The sequence below is a fragment of the Penicillium diatomitis genome (genome assembly GCF_028827545.1).
Source record: "Penicillium diatomitis strain IBT 30728 chromosome Unknown utg000003l_segment0_segment0, whole genome shotgun sequence".
Classification (NCBI taxonomy): Eukaryota; Fungi; Ascomycota; class Eurotiomycetes; order Eurotiales; family Aspergillaceae; genus Penicillium; species Penicillium diatomitis.
This window is the reverse complement of record NW_026623175.1, coordinates 2,420,554-2,440,523: the sequence shown is the minus strand read 5'-3', so window position 1 is coordinate 2,440,523 and position 19,970 is coordinate 2,420,554. Positions and strand designations below refer to the sequence as shown.

The window sequence follows — 19,970 nt, the reverse complement described above, 5'->3', positions numbered from 1 at the left end:
ATGGAGCTGGCGCTCTATGAAGTGCTGGATCCGCAGCATGCAATTCTCATCGTGACAGGGGTTTATGGCGTTTGCATCCTGTTTCGCGTGTATCATTATCGTCTTCGTCCTCCTTTTCTTTGAAACAACGCCCTTGTCTTTGAGAGTCTGGGTCTGATCCAGTCTGGAACTTTGCCCATTTCAAAAGACTCTTCTGCTTGATTTTGCTGTTCGAGGCTGCGTTGAGTTGTGGTCTGATGGAGATGTGGATCCCATTGTATATTGTGTACAGTATATAGAAAATTCGAGCTTTTTCTCCTAAAACCCTAGACTTTGAGCTTTAAAGTGGGAAAGGGTGTACCGCCTAAGCTGGGTTATGGGTTTTCCCGTATTACCGCGTCGTCTGGACTATGTTCCAACTACGAGTTTTTTTGACTAAAAACCTTACCGGTACTTAGGAGAGAGAGGGGGAGAGAGAGTCATCTAGAAAACTCAAAAAGGGAATCATCACATTCACGAAATGAGGCACAAAGCGGGAGCCTCATCGTATCAACCCAAGATTGGAAGTACAGCAAATGAAGAACATATCAACAGTCGGAACCAGAGGGCACCCGCGACCCAATCCAAGGCGAAAACGGAAGAAAAGGGGGCAAAAACGAACAGGAGATGAAGAGCCAGAAGAGCCGGAAGAGCCAGAAGATCAACGCTCGTCCGCATGGCAGCATGGAAAGCCGAGATAGCGATAGCTGTGCACTCAACCGCGCCCTGCTTTTTCGGGGCGAAGAACAAGAAACAGAACTTTGGGCGGGTGTGGGAGTTAATAAGTGGATGCAGGCCAGTGTTCCGCTGGGGTTTCTCATCACCAGCGGATTCAATGCATCGATGCAGGGGATATGGACGGAGGATGCGAAACGGGGAAAAAGGGTAAAAGGGAAACATTGACAAGACGGAGGAGGTATCACAGGCATGACACGTTTTCTTTGGTATATCTGTTTTGGGGTTGGGCTTTTAGTGCGTGCCGTTGGCACCGTTGGTCTTGGCCGCGAGGCAGGCCCGACGACCGCGCACACCATCAGCCAGGTCGTTCAGAACATCCAGGGTCATTTCCCAGTTGATGCAAGCATCGGTGATGCTGACACCGCGCAGGAGGGCAGAGGGTCCCTCGGGAGGAACCTTCTGGTTACCCTCGTAGATGTTGGACTCGATCATGACACCGATAATGCCGGTCTCGCCCTCGCGCAGCTGATCAGCGACCTCCTTGGCGACCAAGGGCTGGTTGAGGTGGTTCTTCTTGGAGTTGCCGTGAGAGCAGTCCACCATGAGAACCTCGCGCTGCTTCTTGGCCCGGAGAGCCTCCCGCGCGGCGCGAATGCTTTCCCGGTCGTAGTTAGTGCCCTTGTTCCCGCCACGCAGGATGACGAAACCATGCTCGTTACCCGCAGTCTTGGTGATGGCCGCGAGACCCTGTTTGGTCACACCGAGGAAACGGTGCGGGTGGGCCGCCGCACCGATGGCATCGATAGCCACACCCAAGTTGCCATCGGTCCCGTTCTTGTACCCGATGGGGAAGGAGAGGCCAGAGGCCAGCTCCCGGTGGAGCTGGGACTCAGTGGTGCGGGCGCCGATGGCACCGAGGGAAATGAGATCCGCAAGGAACTGGGGGGAGATGGTGTCGAGCATCTCGGAGGCGATGGGGAGCCCGGCACTGGTGAGGTCGACATAGAGCTTGCGGGAGACCCGTAGACCCTTGTTGATGTTGAAGGTCTCGTCGATATCGGGATCGTTGATCAGACCCTTCCAGCCCACGGTGGTGCGGGGCTTCTCCAGGTAGGCCCGCATGATGATGCAAAGGTCCTTGGAGAGCTTATCGGAGACTTCCTTCAGACGGCGGGCGTACTCGAGCGCCGTGTCGGGATCGTGAATAGAGCAGGGACCGACCATGACGAGCAGACGATCATCGCGCTGCTCAATGATCTCGATGGCTTCATTGCGGCCGCGACGGACGGTTTGCATGGCACGCTCGTGCTACATCAGGAACATGATATATCAGTAATCTTGTTGTTTTTTTTTTGGAAGTCTGTTTCTCGCAATCTGGCCATCTTTCGTCCCAAGAGACCGATGGTAGGTCGCCGCATCGCACTTTGGGGACCGAGTGGAATGACTCACCGCGGGGATCTCAGTCTGAAGGAATTGTGGCGACAGCAAAGGGTCGTAGCCGAGGACTGGACATTGAAAGGTTAGTTTGACATGTTTCTCGAGCGTTTCTATTCCATTCCCGTGCCGATTACTTACCACGAGTGTCCTCGTTGACTTCGGTAGTGCTAACAAGAGGCATTGCGAGGCTGTTCAATTCAGAATGTTGTCAGTATACTGGCGGTGGCTGAGCTGCGGGAGAGAGGGCAAAAAAGGTTGTTGACTCAGAGAGTAGATTCAAGCTGCGCAACCGGTGTGAAGATGGGAATCGCAATTGCGGAGCCACCTTTTTGAGTATCCTCATCACACGTACCTTTGAATTTCAAATAACTTGCAGCAATGCAATGTCGTGTAGCGGAGGCGAGTGGTGGACGAGATGGGGGGAAAAAAAAAAGAGGTTGATGGCCAAGGTGGGGGGTTCCACAAGTTGACGAGGGTCAAGACTCAAGAGTACATCGGCCGGGGGGTGGGTATCGGCGTCGCGATGAAGTAGTCTGGATCGTCCGCGTCGGGAGCTTACAATTCAAACAATGGGTATTGGAGCAATGAACCCGGACCAGGCACGGCGTCGACTTTTAAATCTTGAGGAGGAGCCCTCTTGCGCAACCGTGTGTCCATTGTTCCCATTCCCATCCATGGCCTCCAGCGCGTCCATGTTCGTCTGATGTGTCAGATTCCTCCGGTAAAGCCGCGGACCTCTGAAGAGGAAAGGCCCAAAAAGGAAACCTGCAAACCCACGCCGATATCGTTCCTCCACCCCGCGGGACCCAATCATCCCTCCTCCACGGCGCTCGTTGCTCGTTCGTCTGCAGCCCTCGTCCGCTGCAGATTCCTTTGCGACCTTCGACCGATGAGCACCGGGAACTGAACCTTCTGTTCGGTCCCCGTGGTGCTGAGTGCTAACGCTGACCGACTCGAGAGACGTGGTGACCGCCCCCATGGAAATCCTGGCCGTGTAACCATCACAACCTGGTCGGAGTCCTCGTCCGGTCGGATGGCGAGGCTGGAGCCCGTGAATCCTTGACAGTCTTCAGCTCCGCCTTTTTGGTCTGGACTTGTCCGAGCTTTGCATGTGTGAAACTTGAAGACTCCTCCTGTAGGGCGAGAACTGCTACCTGTCAGGCTGTCACCAGGAAACTGCTACATGTGTCATGGACATGGAGAGTACTCACGATACTCAGTAGTCACTTAGTCAGTACACTCGTATTCAAGTCGTACTTATGTTACTGGGCATCCATCATCTGCATCAACTCTCAAGTGAGGACCTCCGACCGTGGGGTCTAAAATCGTTGGATTGATGAATGACCCTCTACGAGTCCGACACGATATGAGTTCCAAATGGTACCTTCTTGAGTCTCCTTCCCGACGACCTACATGACGACGCACCGACACTCCTGGTCAAAGTACTACTCACGAGGGTCAGAATCTCGACCTGGCACGTCGCATGGCATCATACTAGCATGCAAATACATCCTTCTAGTAACCGCCGAGTATCCTTCGAGTATAATTGCGCATTCTTGAGGTTGGTCTTTTCTAAGCATTTCCGTCTCTCCGGTCGGTCCACCGCTGGCTGACCGCGGCGGGTAGATTCTGCCCCTTATCCGTAATGTCGGTTTGTACCTTGTGCTATTGTCGGTAGATGTACATCTCTGCGTACGATTGATCTTTTAAGCGTACATCCTTGATAGATAGGACGACCCACGATGGGCTAGACATTACAAAAGCCCGTAGAGCCCGCGGCCCGTCACAGGCTTTTGTAATGTCTAGACGAAGGAATCTCAACCTCGGTAGCTAAGCAATTCAGCGTGGTGACCAAAGTTATCCGTAGGAAAGGTACTTCTTCTTTGAGAAAAGGATGACCTTAGTCCGCAGATCAAGAATCATCTTCTGGTATAGCTTAGGAAGGAAGAATTTCTTTCCTAGTCGGAAGTAAATAACCGGTATGTTAGCGTATCCTAGTTTCGCCAAGAATGGCCGCACTTTCGTTTCGCGAGGCCTTATCCACGCAAACTGGGGGTTCTTCTTCCTTTTCTCGGGTTCCAGTTTGGCACTCATATAAACCCATGATACCAGATTGGTGAGGTCAGGTAACCCGTTGGCTTTGATTTCGATCGGAGGCATGGCTGAGCAGGGTCCCGGTGGACAAGAGATAGCGCACTATGACAGATTGAGTTCTGAGCCTACGAGTGTTCCTCCCAGGAACACTTCCTCCCCCTCGGAAGGGACTGCGGAGTGAAGCAACTGCTACAATGAATCCGTTGGCCGCCGGGCCCCGGCGCGATTCTTCATGGTTTACATCGACCGTAACACTGTGGTGAAAGCAAAACCAAACTGTAATTGATGTCTGGACATTTTTGAACATTACGACTCACGTGTTTTCGAACAGGGAAAAAGCAGCCAATCCATGGACAGGGAATCAGATCGAAGTGAGGTTTGGGGTAGCGGAATATTGTAAAGCTGTTGTAAAAGAATAGTCACGTGTTTCGGACGGGGGAACCGCCCAGTGGACTAATCGGATGGTAAAGATTCTGCCAGAAGTGAGAATTCGGCCCCGTTGTATAGCGTCACTTCGCTCCACAATTAGCTGTGGAAACAAATTGCAGTATAATGAAAATGTTACCATTTGGAATTGAAAACATCCAGCAACTGAGATAGAGGGGGTTTCTACAAGAAATATCACCCAGCGGCGGGGGTCAGATGGTTTAATGCCCAATCTCAGTTCCGCCTACAGAACAACTAATCTCCAAAACAACATCTCAATAAGGGACGGCCTCAACTTCTCAAGCTTGACCAGGTAGATCTACTGGGTGCTGGCATTAGTGTTCTTGCAGGAACCTCTCTCCAAGATGAAGCCAGGTTGGTCCAAAGGACTGGATGAAAGATGTCGTTGCGGTGGTGCAACGTGCGCAATCCGTAGGAGGGTGCAGGATTTCAACATCATGAGGCACTACTGTATAAGCAGACCGTGGTGGTGGACGTATCCGTGCCGACGACAAGGGATTCACGATTCCACGAACCTCCGGGTCAATTACAGCCGTATTGGTCTACCTTCACTTTCAATAGACTGTTGAGTCGTTGACCACCTGTATATTATTGCGACATATATTGTCTCCCCCCAAACCACGCAAAAAACATGCCACAGATGATGAACCCAAGGCTGGTTTGAAATAGTGATCGTGAAAGACAGACAAAAAGAAATGCTCACTGCCAGATTTGAACTAGCGACCTCGTGATTACTAGTCACGCGCTCTACCAACTGAGCTAAGCGAGCTAGTAGGTATGACTGGGCGGTCTCACTTCAATTTATATACATAACAATAAGCACATAACAGAGCTATCATCAACGGAAAGTATCGAGGTGCCCTGCTGGAACTGGCGAAAGAATTGACCAACCAGAGCACCCCGCGACAACGTTTGGCTGATGACTCGTCGTCCACTTGGGTGATATCGGCCGTGTCAAGTCCACAGATCCTGCCCTCCCAACCGATGATAGGCTTGTGTGCTGGTACTCTCAGAGCGTCACGAAAGCTTTATGCCAATTGAGTTTCCACTTGAACCATGTGATGCACTCCGCCAGTCCCCACAAATTCCTACATAAGAAGCATAAGCCCACCTCTTGAGCTCTTGTCCTTTCCACAGCGCCATTTCCATTTCCGGATTGGCAAGGTACAACGCATCGCGCAGCTAGTAGCATCTCAAACTACTCGAAATTTTAATATTCACCACCACGAGATTGACAGAAGGTACATCCTCATATAAGGGAGGGACGAAGAAATCCAAGAGTGTTGTGTTGACCAAGCGGCTTGCAGAACGGCTCACGAAGTGGCCGAGGATCAACTGAGACTTATCTGGTGGCCATCTTACGCAGCAAACTCTGAGAGAGACGAGTCACCCAGCTCAACTCAACATGCCCTCCGATCAGAATTCAGCTTCTTCTCGAGGTACCATACTTACGCCGCACCTTGTCAGCGTCATGACTGCGCATGATTGCTAACTCAATCCTCCACGTAGCGGCCCGGAGACGATGCCAGAACTTTGACGAGGATGACGTCCCGTCCCACACGCTTCTCATGGCCATTGATAGCGCTTGCTCCAACAACGGCAGGGAAAAATGCAGTGATGTCAGTAGGCGTGCTCTGGGCCAATAAAGGATACGAGCGACACTACAACTCCGCACAGGTTGTCGAGCATGAAAAAAGGTCTACCAGTCAAATTGCAGAGCTGCTTGCCTGCAAAACCGCACTTGACTTACTCGAGGATCGCTATGAGACGTCCACAGGCCATCCTCTCTACGGTGACAGACCGAACGTGGTCTTCAAGTCTGACTCTGCATATCTTGTCCGAGGAATCACCGAATACATGCCGAAATGTATTCAAAATGGGTACATCAACTCCAGCGGTCGTCCCGTGGAAAACCAGGAGCTCTGGCGAGAGGTTGACCGGCTCCTCACCATGCTTGAGACTGGTGGCATGTGCATCAAATTTTGGCTCGTGTCTCGAGACAAGAATAAGGAGGCAGATGATCTTGCTCGATGGGCCTTGAGAAACCCAGACAGTAAAAGGTATTCTTATCTGGCGGTACAGGACAAGATGTGGATGGGACTTTCGTCTCGGGAAGAAGATGATGAATTGTACCATGAAATCAACGGAACCGATGATTTCGTCCTTGGTGGTGCTTCGCCGGTACAGGTGCCGGCGTCCATCTTTCACCCTCAGCACTGGTTGATGCGATGATTGTCCTGTTGATTTCGGATCTTGGCTTTGGAGGGGTTGCGGTGTCCAGCTGGAAAAATGTCCACAGACAGCAGGTGATGGGGGGTTTCCCAATTCATTTTTATTTTTATTTTTAATTGAACGTGCAAGCAAGTTCATCAATTGTGCCTTTTTCTAACCATAGACTGAACCAATGGAAAAGTTGAATGATGATCAAAGATGCAGATCTGAAACTCATACTACCCTGGCTATTACCTTCTTTACATCTTTTCTAAGGGTTATTGGTATTTTTGATTTTGAATCTCTCTACTACCATGTACACGTGATGCACAGAGTATTGACACAACAAATAACTCATGTCGTTGCGACTTCGTGGGGTCGAGTCTTTGTTCTCTTTCATGGCACGGTCAAACGCGGAGTTGGCGACGTTTTTGTTTGCCCTCTGCCAGCTTGACACACTGCAACCACCAACATACAAAAAGAAAGCTAATTTCACTTCACACACTCTTTCCCTCTCTCTCCCAACCCTCCTCGCACCGGAACCTACAGAGCTTCAAGTGGTCTTTTGGTCTACACCCGAAAATCCAACAAAGAACCTTCTTCGAATAGCCACTACCTCCCTACCAAAATGCATCGTTCCCTTCTGAAGCGACAGAAACGAAAGACCAAGGTGGCAAATCCAGATCCAATGCTGGTAAGTGAGAGAGTTAACAAGAATGTTTCAACTCATGAGTGAGAGCACCTAAACATTTCTCTTCGAGTAAACACTTTGCCCTCTCAAAACACCAAGACACGGAAGACTTGTCCTTGCGCAGAGTTCACCTCACTTTCCCGTGATACAAGCCTTCCCTCATCATCATGCCCAAATGATCCATCCAGAATAGAGCTGAACAGGAAGTTAGGAATACCCTCCGGTCTTACAACACAGAGATCCATGGCATTCTCCAGACCATCTGGACCCACCCTCACAGGAAGAGCCCAAGATCCGCACTCGAGGCTTTTCGACCTTGCCATACCCGTCTAGTGTGTTCAAGCGCGAAGATATTGAAGTCTTCGATGGTCGCTGGGTGTATGTTGCTTGTCACCAGTCCAGTGGAAAGTGCCCACACTGCATGAACCACGTGTTCCACATTGGGTGCCTGGTCATCTCTGTCAGCGGTGTTCTTTCGACTGAAATTCCGCCATCTGACAAGCCACCTCGCTCCTCCATTGGTGTCTTCTTCGGTCGCGGTAACAACAAGAATCTTGCTGTGAAACTCGACGGCGACAAGCACACCGCGCAGACCGCCGAGTTGAAGGCTTGTCTAGAGGCGCTCACCCGGATCTTCGTCATGCACACCAAGTGGCAGATCGAGCCGCCGACCAAGCACGAGCCCTGCTACCCGCTGCACACAGTGGTCATCAAATCCGAGTCAGAGTACTTGGTCAAGGGTGCAACGGAGTGGCTATCCAAGTGGAAGGAGAATGGGTGGAAGAAGAGCAATGGCCAGCCCGTTGCCAACGTGGAGCTCTGGCGGGTCATTGATGCCGTACTCAAGCAGCTTGAGTACGATATCAATGTCAATTTCTGGCATGTGCCACGCGAGTTGAACCTGATTGCTTCCACGATGGCCAAGGGCGTCATTGACGAGTTCTGATCGTGGACGTTTGTCTTCCATTGTCTTCATAACCGTGTATCGATCCAATCAATCTGATGCTGGATGCTTTTACGTCGCCTCGTTCTCAAGACAATTCCTGGCACCTTCCTATTTGCTTTGCTATGCCGGAACAGTGCTTATAGTCTGCTTGCCTGTTGCGTTGATCGTTGGCTCTTATGGAGGTCGCAAGGACCACCTGTATTTAAAATGTCATATTTGTGGAACATCATGTCAAGGGATACATTTCTTCAATTACTACCAGTTGAATAACCGAGCCGTGCCAGATACTTTTATCAAGGCTTTCCTCGTTGTACCTCCATTCCATTAGAACAGCCCGCGGATAGCCTGGTCTAGCCCTGTTATCTGAAGAATCAGGTTGTTTCCGCCCGTCCGACCGATCATATCCAGCAAAACATGACAGCCGTAGATCATCTGTGGTACCGCCGAACCAGGCATTCGAGTACTGCAGAACCATGCCCACGCCAATTAAAGAATTCAGAACCCCGCGAGATCGACGTCAATACATCACAGGAATGAACTTTAAATTTCGTCAGGCCACGCAAGCTTCCAGTCAACTGTCAGTGATTGAGCGGGTCTGCTTCGTTACATACAAAGGGCGCAGATCTCTTCTTCATGAATCGCCACCTACACTGCTCAACGATCATCGGGTGATGCCCTAACGACTGGCCTATACTCGAACATACATACACACTATTTGAACAACACCACAGTCTCACAGGCAGTTTCTTTGAAAACGAGGACATCATGCAGAAAACAGATGTGGCCCATGGTCCGCTCAGTGCAAAGGATATGAAGGCCATACATATGCCATGCTATCTCGGCTGTGAATACCTCAACATCGGTACGCAAAAAAGATTCCTTCCTTTATTCCCCCCAGCCTTTAGGAATCAACTCGCTCACTGCTTCATGGCGTAGATGTATCCCTTCCAGATACGTGCGACCTATGTCTCGACGACATGGCCGCTTCCTCGATGTTTCGCCAACTGCCCTGCGGTCATATTTTCCATACGCCCTGTGTGGATTTGTGGTTGACGACGGGAGATGCGAGTTGTCCGCTCTGTCGGCAGACCTTTTATCATTTGCGGAATATGAAACCCTCGCGAATGTCGGTTCACCATATTGAGCGAGCGGATCAGAGAGAGCATGAGCATGAGCATGTTAGTTCGGAGAACAAGTTTCTTCGACGAATTCGGCGAGGGCTATTTGCGAGATAGGATCGTGTGAGGTTGTTATTCTTACGGATTTGTTGGCGGTTTGCGTGGGCATTTTAGCGGGTCACGGTCATAGCTCCTTCGGCGTGAAGCGAGTGATGAATGCTCTTTTCATATCTGACTTTCAGATAGAGGTGTCTTTTGTATTAGCTCTTTTGATGATGGTGATTTGGACTAGGAATCTACTCGACTCGAGAAAACGACTTGAAGCCTGTAGACAAACGCCAAGGTCAATTTATAAACCATGCTATCATACCTTACATTGAAGCAGAAGATTAAATATCATGCTTGCTTGAATCGAGTCTCAGCACCATGAATATACATTCATGGGCGTAAAACAACACGACACAGAAACACCAGTGTCTTGCATACTAAGGCTGTACAAGGGTGAGATTCATAACCCGACCATAACCACTATATCCCACGCCTCTCAGATTCCACTGAGAATGCTCACTTTCCTGTGAGTTCCCCGCCGCATCGGTAGCACAGCTCAATATCTGCCTCTCTTCCCCCGGTATCATCTTGACATTGGCCGTCCACAACACCCAGCACCATTTTGACTTTGACTCAGACTCGGCCAATTCAGCCTCCGTCCATGACTCTCCACCATCCCCCGAAACCCGCACACTCACCACGGGCCCATCCGCCCCTTGTGGGATAGCGTATCCCTGGACCTTGACAGTGCCAGTGGGAGAGAGACGCACGGTTTCGCCATCGGCTGGACTTGCGATGGCCGAGTTGATGGGGATGTCGTACATGGGGGGAGTGCGGTGCCAGTGCTGCTCTGCGGATTCGCTGTCCACTGCATCCGGGGGCAGAATTTTATAGTCTCGTTGTTGGTAGATGTTGGGTGATTCGTGGTCTTGTATGAGGATCTGATCGAGCCATTTGACCCATCGGACACCCACGACACCGGGAAGGACGACACGAATGGGGTGGCCGTGCTTGTGGTCCAAGACGGTATCGTTTACCTGGACCCGAGTGACAAGGGTAAGTGTGGAGTTCGGATGAACATCTCTCTTACAGTCAATCCTGGTACTTGCGAGGGTCGACTTACACCAAGAGCAAGAATGGCATCTTTTCCCCGTCGCACACACACATCTAGCGGGACACTAATCTCAAAATGATCCTCATCTGCGCATTTTGACTGATGGGACGCCAAAGCAACATGAAGATTGTTTCGAGATGCCTCCGGTCCCAGAGGTAGACCTGCTCGTTCGAGAACGTCAAGGAGACAAGGTCCGCTCCATTTGCAGTTCATGATCGCCGCATCGCCCCAGTCGATGCCCTGGACTTCTTTAATGAGCGTGCGCATTGTATGGCGCCGATTCCCTGCACATTCTAGGGCACATGTCACTTCATGTTGCTCAAATTCGGACCGCAGTTGGTCGACAGTGAGTGTGATAGGAGTCTGGACCAAGCCGCTGATTTGGACAGAGTGCTTTTCGCCATCCAGGACATCCGGCAAAGGCCCATGATTACGATCGTAACTTATGTCTTGCGGAGTGAGAAAGCTGTTCTCTTCATATCAGTCATCGTGTTTTCTAGATTGGAGCAATGCGAGAGGAAATTCTCAAAAGCGTTCGGTCATCGTTCGACTTACTGATTGATTAAAGCCTTGGTTGGGGGTTCTCGATTCAGAGGTTGCTCATTATCACCCATGTTGAATGTCGGACGCGCCAGTTCAATTAGTTAATTTGTTCTGCGTAGGCTTGTATATAATTGTGGTCGTGTTGCTTGTCAGCCTGGTCAGGTTGGTCCGCGACGCAGGGAACCCGATGAGCGTTGGACCTGACGTCACGAGCGATGACCATGGGTCCAAACATGAATCAGGCGCTCGATCGATCCGAGCTGCATGAGATTTTCTAGCCTCAGATGACGGCAGTATTTCCATCTGATCAATATGAAAGTGTGAAAGCCAAAATGGTGTTATGCATACTACTGTACAAATGTATATAAGCTACATTTATGTGAGCTGTATACTATGTACTATGAACCGATTTCCATTTCCTATTCCAGGATTCACAGTATAATGACTTGTATATTACTGAATGACGCCCTGTTCGAGGTGTACTCATTTTCAGCAAAACATGGATACGTTGATATCAAAACAAAAAAGAAGTGATCCTCTGCAAATGCTCTTTCTCAATTTCAATACATTTGTCCAAGTTAGCTCGATCGCCGACGCAAGCTTCTAGGTCTCTTTGTCGAGAACGATCCTCAAGCCGACACAATTTATTATCAGCCGTTTGGATATGCTTCCATTTGAACAGTAATCATCTCGGGCAGATATACTGCCTTCTTTTAGTCACATCATTGTCTCTTCAATCACTAGAAAATAAAGGTCGTCGTTTCCCTAGACTCCACGCGACGCTCGTTCCAAGTGATCTCCACCCGCTTCCGTGTCGATGCCGCTGAGCCACTACTCACGTGACTTGCTGATCTGCCTCGAATAGCCCTGAGCAGGCATGCATTACACATAGAATAGACAAGGGCAGCACTTTTTTGAGTTGATGCACATTAGATTTGAAAAATTTCAGACATCATGCTCTCTTATAAAAAAGAAGTGATCGCGGGTCGAGACCTTAAATCTGATCGTCTCACACTGGAGCGGAGCAGCGGAAGAGCCCTTAACCGACGACGAATGCCGGGGAAGAGTGTCGGCCTCAGAGATGTGGCCCGCCATCCGAAACCCGGGGAATGAATTGGCTCCCGGCATTTCCTGGGCTACCCGCTTGCCGCGCGGAGAAGAGTGCGGGACTGCGGTTAGGCTGTTGGAGTCGGCTTGTACCTTACAAATGGACATTTAATCAGATCTTATGGACGTGAGGCGGTGTTCCTGATCTTTTCCTATTTTTTTTTGCTTTCCTGCACTTCGTGAGCCCGTGGCATATCTTCGATAGAGACAAACCAGCCGTGATTGTCTGTTTCAGACACGAACCGTCTTCACTGGAATAGACCTACTTCATACCCTGCAGCTTGACCCAAATCGCCAGGGCTTGTACATATCTGTTGGTTCGACTCGAACACAGGCAACTCAGACACTCTCAATTGCCGTTGTTGACAGATCTCCATAGCGATGGCATCTCCAATTCCCCGTGGTCTCAAGCAGGTGTTGCAGAAGACTCCCAATGACATCGTCATACTCTCTGCCCTGCGAACGCCAGTGACTCGCGCCAAAAAGGGCGGCTTCAAAGATGCCTATCCTGAAGAGCTCTTGTCCCATGTACTCCGGGCCACACTCAAGGCCAATCCCAACCTCGATCCGGCTCTGATTGACGATGTGACCATCGGCTCGGTGTTGCAGGAGCTCGGTGGTGCAAAGGCTGGCCGCATGGCTCAGATTCACGCTGGATTCCCTCACTCAGTACCATTCAACACTGTCAACCGCCAATGTTCGTCAGGTCTGGCCGCAATTACAGCGGTGTCTTACGGTATCCGCGCAGGCGCGATCAATGTTGGTGTTGGTGGTGGTATGGAGTCCATGACCCGCAACTACGGCTCTCGAGCCATCCCGACAGTCCTTTGGCCGGAACTGAAGGACTCTTACTCCAAGGATGCTCGTGACTGCATCATGCCCATGGGAATTACTTCAGAAAACGTTGCCTCGCGCTACGGCATTTCCCGCGCGGATCAGGACGCTTTTGCCGCCGAGTCACACCACAAGGCGTCCGCTGCGCAAAAGGCCGGCCGCTTCGACAGCCAGATTGTCTCCGTCAATACCAAGTCGTACTCTGCTGAACACCCGGATGCGGCTCCCGAGGACATCACCGTTTCCCAGGACGACGGTATTCGGCACAACATCTCAGTCGAGAAGATGGCCTCGCTTAAGCCCGCCTTTTCTGCGGATGGTGCCAGTACCGCTGGTAACAGCTCACAGGTGAGCGATGGCGCCGCTGCGACTTTATTGATGCGCCGATCTACTGCGGAGGAGTTGGGACTCTCAGGATCCATCAAGGCGCGTTGGGTGGCTACGGCCGTGGCAGGATGTGCGCCCGACGAGATGGGTGTCGGTCCCGCCGTGGCGATCCCCAAGCTGCTTGAGAGCACCGGACTGAAGGTTCCTGATATCGGTGTCTGGGAGATCAACGAGGCTTTCGCTTCACAGGCTTTGTACAGCATTCGCAAGCTGGGTATTGACCAGACCAAGGTCAACCCCAACGGTGGTGCGATTGCTATCGGTCACCCGCTCGGTGCTACTGGTGCCCGCCAAGTTGCCGACTTGTTGCCTGAACTGGAGCGCAGCGGCCAGGATATTGGTGTTGTGAGCATGTGTATTGGCACTGGTATGGGCATGGCCGGTATGTTTGTGCGGGAATAGAGGCGAGAGACCTGCAATGGTCACACCCTGTATCGCCGTTTGAGAACTTCCTGAGCCTTCAACAATTGGAAACAAGCGATGTATTTGTACATAATCTATGAATATCATGTCATTTTGGATCTCTCCTAAGATGTTAGCCGCGTCCCGCTCCACGGGTTGGCTGGAGGTTCCTGCTGGATGGGAAAGATGAGAAGTCGAAACGCATAGTCGAGTGATATTGTTTTCAGGATCTAGAATCATTTGGAGATGAGGTTTCTAGACAATGGGATTTCGAGGAATACATCTTAACCCAACTGAGCAAAATTGATCAAGGTCGATCGCTGGGGCAGCTAACAGGCATGTGGTGTGTTGCGGGCTGTGTTGCGGGCAAACCGTCCGGATCGAGGTCACGTGAAGGACATCCCAAGATTTGTCTCGCCGGGCAAAGGTTGCTGAGCACTATCAACACATATACAATCCAACAATGCGACCCGCTCTGCGTCTTCCCCTGAGGGAAGCTTTGTATGTCTGCTCTGGCTGTAGACAGGAAGCTATTCCACGGGCGATTTCCCCTCTGACTCGAGATTTCCGACGCTACGCTTCCTCCGATTCCCCGAGTCTCCTTGAGCGCACCCGCAGCAAGCTCTGGAAGACAGAGAAGCCACCTGGACCCGCCGATCCTTACAGTGGACAGTCACAACTACTACGTGGAGCGGAGCCTGAGAATGAGGAGGGTCTCGCGAGCGGCGAAACAGAAGAGGCTGAGTTGAGCGCGGCGGATGATTATAAGCAAGCGAAGACCTGGGATGGGCTCGAGTCTATCGGTTTCTTGCAAAAGGATCAATGGCTTCAAGAGGGAACAAGTAAGGCCGACAAATATGTGCGGTATGTTCATCGTTGCGCATCATTCGTCGAATCGACTTCGGCACTCAAAGCCCTTGAAGTGGTCGTTTCCTACTATCGTCGAAATTGCCAGGCTAACTCTGTTTGAAACCTTTTTCAGATACGGCGCCGAAGTGAGGACCCGATCTGTTCCGTATGCTCTTCATCAAACAACCGTGGAGTTATGCTTAATGAGCATGTTGGGCAAGCCTCTGACTAGCGTGTGCGATGTTCCGCGTCATAACCCCCAAATTTTGAGCATGCTGGACTCGTGCTACGTGGATGCGTCGAGCCCCAAGCAATGGAATACTGCTCTCCGGTTCCCGAACCAGCAAACCATGGAGGCGCTTATGTTTGTGTTCAACCAGATTGGCGGAGAATCAACAGCCAAGGTTGAGCCATCCGACAAGTTGATCACCGAGAAGTCAAGCAAGGCGGATTCCCACCGCGAGCTCTCACTTCTTGACCCTAGTGTCAAGTTTGCCGTAAGTTACAGTTCCAAAAGTTTGAGCAATTCTGGGGGCCCCATAATACTAATCCTGGCTAATCTCAAAAGTTCGTCAAGCGACTGTCTCAGCTCCTCGGCCGCCGAATTCCCGACAAGGCCATCACCTCCTCTTGGACCGTCGGCGAGATTCTATCCGGCATGGCCATCCAGTTGAAGGAGAAGCCTGTCCAGGTCAAGAAGGTCCTCAAGAAAAAAGCCGCCGCCGGGCAGCTACCACCCAACCTGAACTTTAGCCCCAAGCGCTTGAGCAAGCACCACGTAGACGAGGAGTTTGGTCGGAAAAAGGCCATTATTTCCGAGTTCTATCGTCGGGGCTATGTTCAAAATTGAGTAAATTTGTCCATTTCGACGGGTCAGAATTACTGATGGGGTGTTAGCTTGGAGCCGGGCATTGATACCTGGAAAACCTTTTGAGGTCTGAAGTGTGCGTGGCCCAGGAATTTGCTTGCGGTGATGGTTCTGCATCAGCCAAGTAGTTTGTATTATCCTTGTTTTGACAGCAAGTTTTATTCTTCGTGTATACTAGGAGCACTTTAACAATCGCATCAATGAATGTTAGTCAGATGGGATAGCACGCCCGCGTCACTTCTACCGCGTACTACGCTACTTGGATATCAACATAGAGCCTGAAAAATTGGTCGGTCAGACCTCGTTCCATTAGGGCGTGGACTTTTTTGAAGATCATATAAGGACGTCGCAAGTGCCCTCGATAGGAATCGTAAATAAACATACACGCTAAATAAATATTTCTGCATCCAGCGGTTCCATGACTCCAGACCTGTAGAATCGACTTGGAAAGGCCGAGTAAAGGACAAGGAAGTAATATGACCCCCCGAACTCCCTTTCATCTCCTCGCCGAAGCCGGAATAGTAAACCCACGAGTCATAAAGTCGCCATTTCCACCACCCTTCTTGTCCTTTGTGAACAAACTATCGATACTCTCACTCCGGCCCATCATTTTCTGTCTCTTCTTCCTTTCGTTCTCTTCGTTTAGCACACGTGCTGTGAGCGAGGCCGTCGCTGAATTTTTGATTCCGCTATTCGTATCTTTGGATTTGGATGTCGATGTGGAGTCTGCAGCTGTGGCAGAGGATGTTGTACCGTCGACGGCGGCCTCGGTAGCATTCTTCTTGCGCTTCTTCGACCCCGGCGCTTTCTTGAGGGAATGAGTGAGATTTTGTTCGGCGAGTCTGGCACCGCGCGCGATCAGTCGCTCTTTATCGGCCTCTTTGGTGGGTAGAATGGGGATGATGTTCTCTTCGGTATAAGATTCGTTGCACTGCGGAGATTCTCTTAGAACTTTCCCTCAGGCGAAAAAACGAAAAGGATAGTAGACATAGGGACTCAACGTGTCAAGGACATACCTGAAGACATTTGTCACCCTTCAGCTGACGCATAGCTTCCTCAGCGAAGACATGCCCACATGGCACAAGATAAACCGACTTCACACTCGGACCCAACGGCTTCGCAGTAATCGGGCAGATCCAGCCTTCCCGGCGCTCATGGCGATGCGCATTCACGCGATCGGAGGGGTGCTCGCTCCGCTCGGTGTCCACTTCGAAGTGCAGCTCGACGATGTCCCGAAGACTTTTCACCCGTCCGCATAGGATCTCCTCGCAGTCGGATTTTGAGCTGATGCCCTCGCCATCGTCGCCGGGAAGCAGGTACCGAAGAACGGCATCTTTGTTGTAGAGGTTTCCAATGCTGTCGGAGACTATGGGCCGGACTAGTGTCTTGTGCGAGAGGGGACATGTGGTCCAGCTGTGCTCTTGCTGCTCACGCTGGACTTCTTTGATTTGCGCTGTGGTTGGGGCGCGGGCGGCTTCGCGAACGAGCTCACGGCGGGTCGGAATGCTAGGATTATGGAGTGAGTGGACTTTGCGAAATCTTGAGTTGTGGGATTGAAGACCGTCAAGCGCATCGTGTAGAACAGAGGAATGAAGAGTACCTACCTTCCACCGTCATTACCCATCTTGAAGAGGCTCTGTTTTAGAGGTTCGATGGCGTGAGTGATCGATCAATTTAAACTAAACTATCGCCGGTTCGCCACTACATACTGGCGACAAAAGGCCATATGCCGGGCAACGAAAGCAAGCGGCCCGCCCGTGGCTTGACCGCCCGCTCGATAACGCTGAGTCAGCCTCCGATAAGGCCTCTACTGGCTGGACCGCTCTTGGTCCCTTATTGTAGTGGGCCCGGGCCCGTATGTCAACAGCTGGCCGGAAAGCCCTCTCCACAGTGTGAGCTTTCGAGCCCAATGCCTCGATCATGAGATTCTCTCAGTCGCTCTTTTTGCTAGCTGTAGCCGGGTCTGGAGCCCGAGCTAGCAGCGATAAAACTGCCCGTCCTCGAGGTGTGGCTCCTGATTGTGAGTGCAAGAAGTGTTGTTCATTGCCTATCTCCACACCTGAGTTAGATGGAGAGGGCGTCCATGTCTACGGCTTGTCGTTGTAACCGTGTGGAATTTCTTCGATTGCAGCGAGATGCATCTATGCAAGTGATCGCTATAGAAAACGTGATTAACAATGCTGATGCCCTGTTAGTTGCCAAATACTACCAGGACTCCAAAACATTCACTTGTATCTCCAATCCCGCAATCCAAGTTCCATTTGCCGCTGTGAACGACGACTATTGCGACTGTCCCGATGGAAGTGATGAGCCTGGTACCTCTGCATGCTCACATCTCTCGCACAAGTCGCCGCTCGACGTCGCCGATCGATTCGGAAGCACCGACGGCTCTGTCGCAAATGCTCTCCCGGGATTCTACTGCAAGAACAAGGGTCATCGACCAGCTTACGTACCCTTCCAGCGAGTCAATGACGGAATCTGCGACTACGAGCTTTGCTGCGACGGCAGTGACGAGTGGGCTCGTGTCGGAGGTACCAAGTGCGAGGATCGCTGCAAGGAAATCGGCAAGAAATGGCGCAAGGAAGAGGAACAGCGTCAAAAATCAATGACTACTGCACTGAGGAAGAAGCAGGCCTTGCTGGCAGAAGCTAAGCGTCTGCATCGGGAGATTGAGGACCAGACTACTCGCCTCGAGGCTGAGGTCAAGGATGCGGAGGCCCAGGTTGGAGTTCTCGAGAACGAACTCAAGGCTGTTGAGGAGGCCGAACGTAGTAAGACTGTTCGCAGTGGTGGTAAAGGAAAGGGTAAAGTCAGCGCTCTGGTAGGCGTGGCCAAGGCTCGTGTGGAAGAGCTACGTGATGCGCTTCTCGAGGTCCGTCAGCAGAGAGATGAGGCCCAGTCACGATTGGCGGAGCTCGAGAGTATCCTGTCCAAGTTCAAGGTCGAATATAACCCGAACTTCAACGACGAGGGCGTCAAGCGCGCGGTGCGCAGCTGGGAGGACTATGCAGCCCGTGACAAGACGGAAATTGTCAACCAGGCGCGGGATCGCGATCTGACAGAGATTGCGAAGACCGACAGCGAGAGCTCAGGAGTCGACTGGGAGCACTGGGAGAATGAAGATGAAGGCTGTAAAGAGGCCGACTTGAGTAAGTCCTGAGGGCTCTCTCGCCCATGAGAAATCGAGTTGTAAAGGAGAGTCCGCCAGCTGATCATTACCATAGTCTATCAACTCGCTGGTTATCTGCCTCCGTCGGTCGTGGCATTCATCGAGGAAAAGTACCTCGCCTTCCGCTCGTTCCTCGAGACGAGCGGCTTCCTCGCCACCGCGCCCGAAAACAACAGTCCGACGGAATCCAAGGCAGTCACCAAGGCTCGCGACGCTCTCAAATCTCAGGAAGATACTCTGAGAGATCTGAACAACAAACTACGCGATCAGCGGACTGATCTTGAGACCGACTACGGCCCTGGAGGCATTTTCAGAGCCCTCAAGGGTCAGTGTATCTCCAGGGATGCTGGCGAATATACCTACGAACATTGCTTCTTCCAGGAGACCAAGCAAATCTCCAAGAAGGGTGGATCGTCTACTTCCATGGGCAGATTCAACAAAGTCGCCTCTACTGTTGTCGAGGAGCTCAATGACGCGGGGGACATTGTGTTGATTGAAAAGGTCGCCATTGAATATGATCGTGGCCAGCACTGCTGGAACGGCCCGAACCGATCTACCAAGGTTGTTCTCGAGTGTGGTGAGGATAACGAAATCTTGAAGACGGCAGAAGATGAGAAGTGTGTCTACTCCATGCTTGTGACTACCCCTGCGGTCTGTCCTGGCGGAGAAGAAAGTGTCGGTGCGTCTCCGTCGAAGGATGAGCTGTGAGGGAGTTGATCCGTTTGAATTTTCTGGCAATAGATGTAGTATACGCGGAGCCGTGGTGCACATTCCGAAGGTTGCACGGGACGCTTATTGCTGTAGCATTTCATATAGACCAGAAACCCGTTCAAGTCTTTCTATAGTCTCACCTTCCCTTCATATTGCCCTCATAAACCTGGAGCAGTCTTTGCCCACGAACTTTACCCGCTCATGTCTTGAAGCCAGCCTCTAAGAACCCCCCATGCTTGATGCCTTGTATAATAGTTACGTTCTACCACGAGCGGGAAGCGATAGTCTCGCAAGCGAT

At 51.3% G+C, this 19,970-nt stretch overlaps 10 protein-coding genes across 10 annotated transcripts; 6 read left to right on the top strand and 4 right to left on the bottom strand.

The window, feature by feature from the left end:
* Positions 1-987: 987 nt before the first annotated feature.
* Positions 988-2,314, bottom strand: N7539_003028 (3-deoxy-7-phosphoheptulonate synthase; the record flags this gene model as incomplete). The annotated part of the gene is made up of 3 exons (XM_056932631.1): positions 988-2,004; positions 2,146-2,201; positions 2,272-2,314. 3 exons carry the CDS (start codon positions 2,312-2,314, stop codon positions 988-990), a joined length of 1,116 nt encoding a protein of 371 aa, XP_056792590.1.
* Positions 2,315-3,990: 1,676 nt separating this feature from the next.
* N7539_003027 (uncharacterized protein) lies at positions 3,991-4,293 on the bottom strand (the record flags this gene model as incomplete). Its single annotated transcript, XM_056932630.1, has 1 exon — positions 3,991-4,293. The coding sequence occupies one exon, from the start codon at positions 4,291-4,293 to the stop codon at positions 3,991-3,993; it is 303 nt and encodes a 100-aa protein (XP_056792589.1).
* Positions 4,294-6,079: 1,786 nt separating this feature from the next.
* N7539_003026 (uncharacterized protein) lies at positions 6,080-6,906 on the top strand (the record flags this gene model as incomplete). The annotated part of the gene is made up of 3 exons (XM_056932629.1): positions 6,080-6,113; positions 6,184-6,293; positions 6,352-6,906. 3 exons carry the CDS (start codon positions 6,080-6,082, stop codon positions 6,904-6,906), a joined length of 699 nt encoding a protein of 232 aa, XP_056792588.1.
* A 607-nt stretch (positions 6,907-7,513) lies between these two features.
* Positions 7,514-8,522, top strand: N7539_003025 (uncharacterized protein; the record flags this gene model as incomplete). The annotated part of the gene is made up of 2 exons (XM_056932628.1): positions 7,514-7,579; positions 7,788-8,522. 2 exons carry the CDS (start codon positions 7,514-7,516, stop codon positions 8,520-8,522), a joined length of 801 nt encoding a protein of 266 aa, XP_056792587.1.
* A 765-nt stretch (positions 8,523-9,287) lies between these two features.
* N7539_003024 (uncharacterized protein) lies at positions 9,288-9,757 on the top strand (the record flags this gene model as incomplete). The annotated part of the gene is made up of 2 exons (XM_056932627.1): positions 9,288-9,384; positions 9,474-9,757. 2 exons carry the CDS (start codon positions 9,288-9,290, stop codon positions 9,755-9,757), a joined length of 381 nt encoding a protein of 126 aa, XP_056792586.1.
* A 368-nt stretch (positions 9,758-10,125) lies between these two features.
* N7539_003023 (putative sulfite oxidase) lies at positions 10,126-11,416 on the bottom strand (the record flags this gene model as incomplete). The annotated part of the gene is made up of 3 exons (XM_056932626.1): positions 10,126-10,725; positions 10,812-11,244; positions 11,358-11,416. 3 exons carry the CDS (start codon positions 11,414-11,416, stop codon positions 10,126-10,128), a joined length of 1,092 nt encoding a protein of 363 aa, XP_056792585.1.
* A 1,417-nt stretch (positions 11,417-12,833) lies between these two features.
* Positions 12,834-14,075, top strand: N7539_003022 (thiolase family protein; the record flags this gene model as incomplete). Its single annotated transcript, XM_056932625.1, has 1 exon — positions 12,834-14,075. One exon carries the CDS (start codon positions 12,834-12,836, stop codon positions 14,073-14,075), a length of 1,242 nt encoding a protein of 413 aa, XP_056792584.1.
* A 463-nt stretch (positions 14,076-14,538) lies between these two features.
* On the top strand, positions 14,539-15,774 carry N7539_003021 (mitochondrial 54S ribosomal mL50 protein; the record flags this gene model as incomplete). The annotated part of the gene is made up of 3 exons (XM_056932624.1): positions 14,539-14,939; positions 15,058-15,421; positions 15,493-15,774. 3 exons carry the CDS (start codon positions 14,539-14,541, stop codon positions 15,772-15,774), a joined length of 1,047 nt encoding a protein of 348 aa, XP_056792583.1.
* Positions 15,775-16,288: 514 nt separating this feature from the next.
* N7539_003020 (replication termination factor 2) lies at positions 16,289-17,416 on the bottom strand (the record flags this gene model as incomplete). Its single annotated transcript, XM_056932623.1, has 3 exons — positions 16,289-16,723; positions 16,809-17,298; positions 17,397-17,416. The coding sequence occupies 3 exons, from the start codon at positions 17,414-17,416 to the stop codon at positions 16,289-16,291; spliced, it is 945 nt and encodes a 314-aa protein (XP_056792582.1).
* Positions 17,417-17,712: 296 nt separating this feature from the next.
* Positions 17,713-19,669, top strand: N7539_003019 (uncharacterized protein; the record flags this gene model as incomplete). Its single annotated transcript, XM_056932622.1, has 3 exons — positions 17,713-17,812; positions 17,988-18,941; positions 19,017-19,669. The coding sequence occupies 3 exons, from the start codon at positions 17,713-17,715 to the stop codon at positions 19,667-19,669; spliced, it is 1,707 nt and encodes a 568-aa protein (XP_056792581.1).
* Positions 19,670-19,970: the final 301 nt, after the last annotated feature.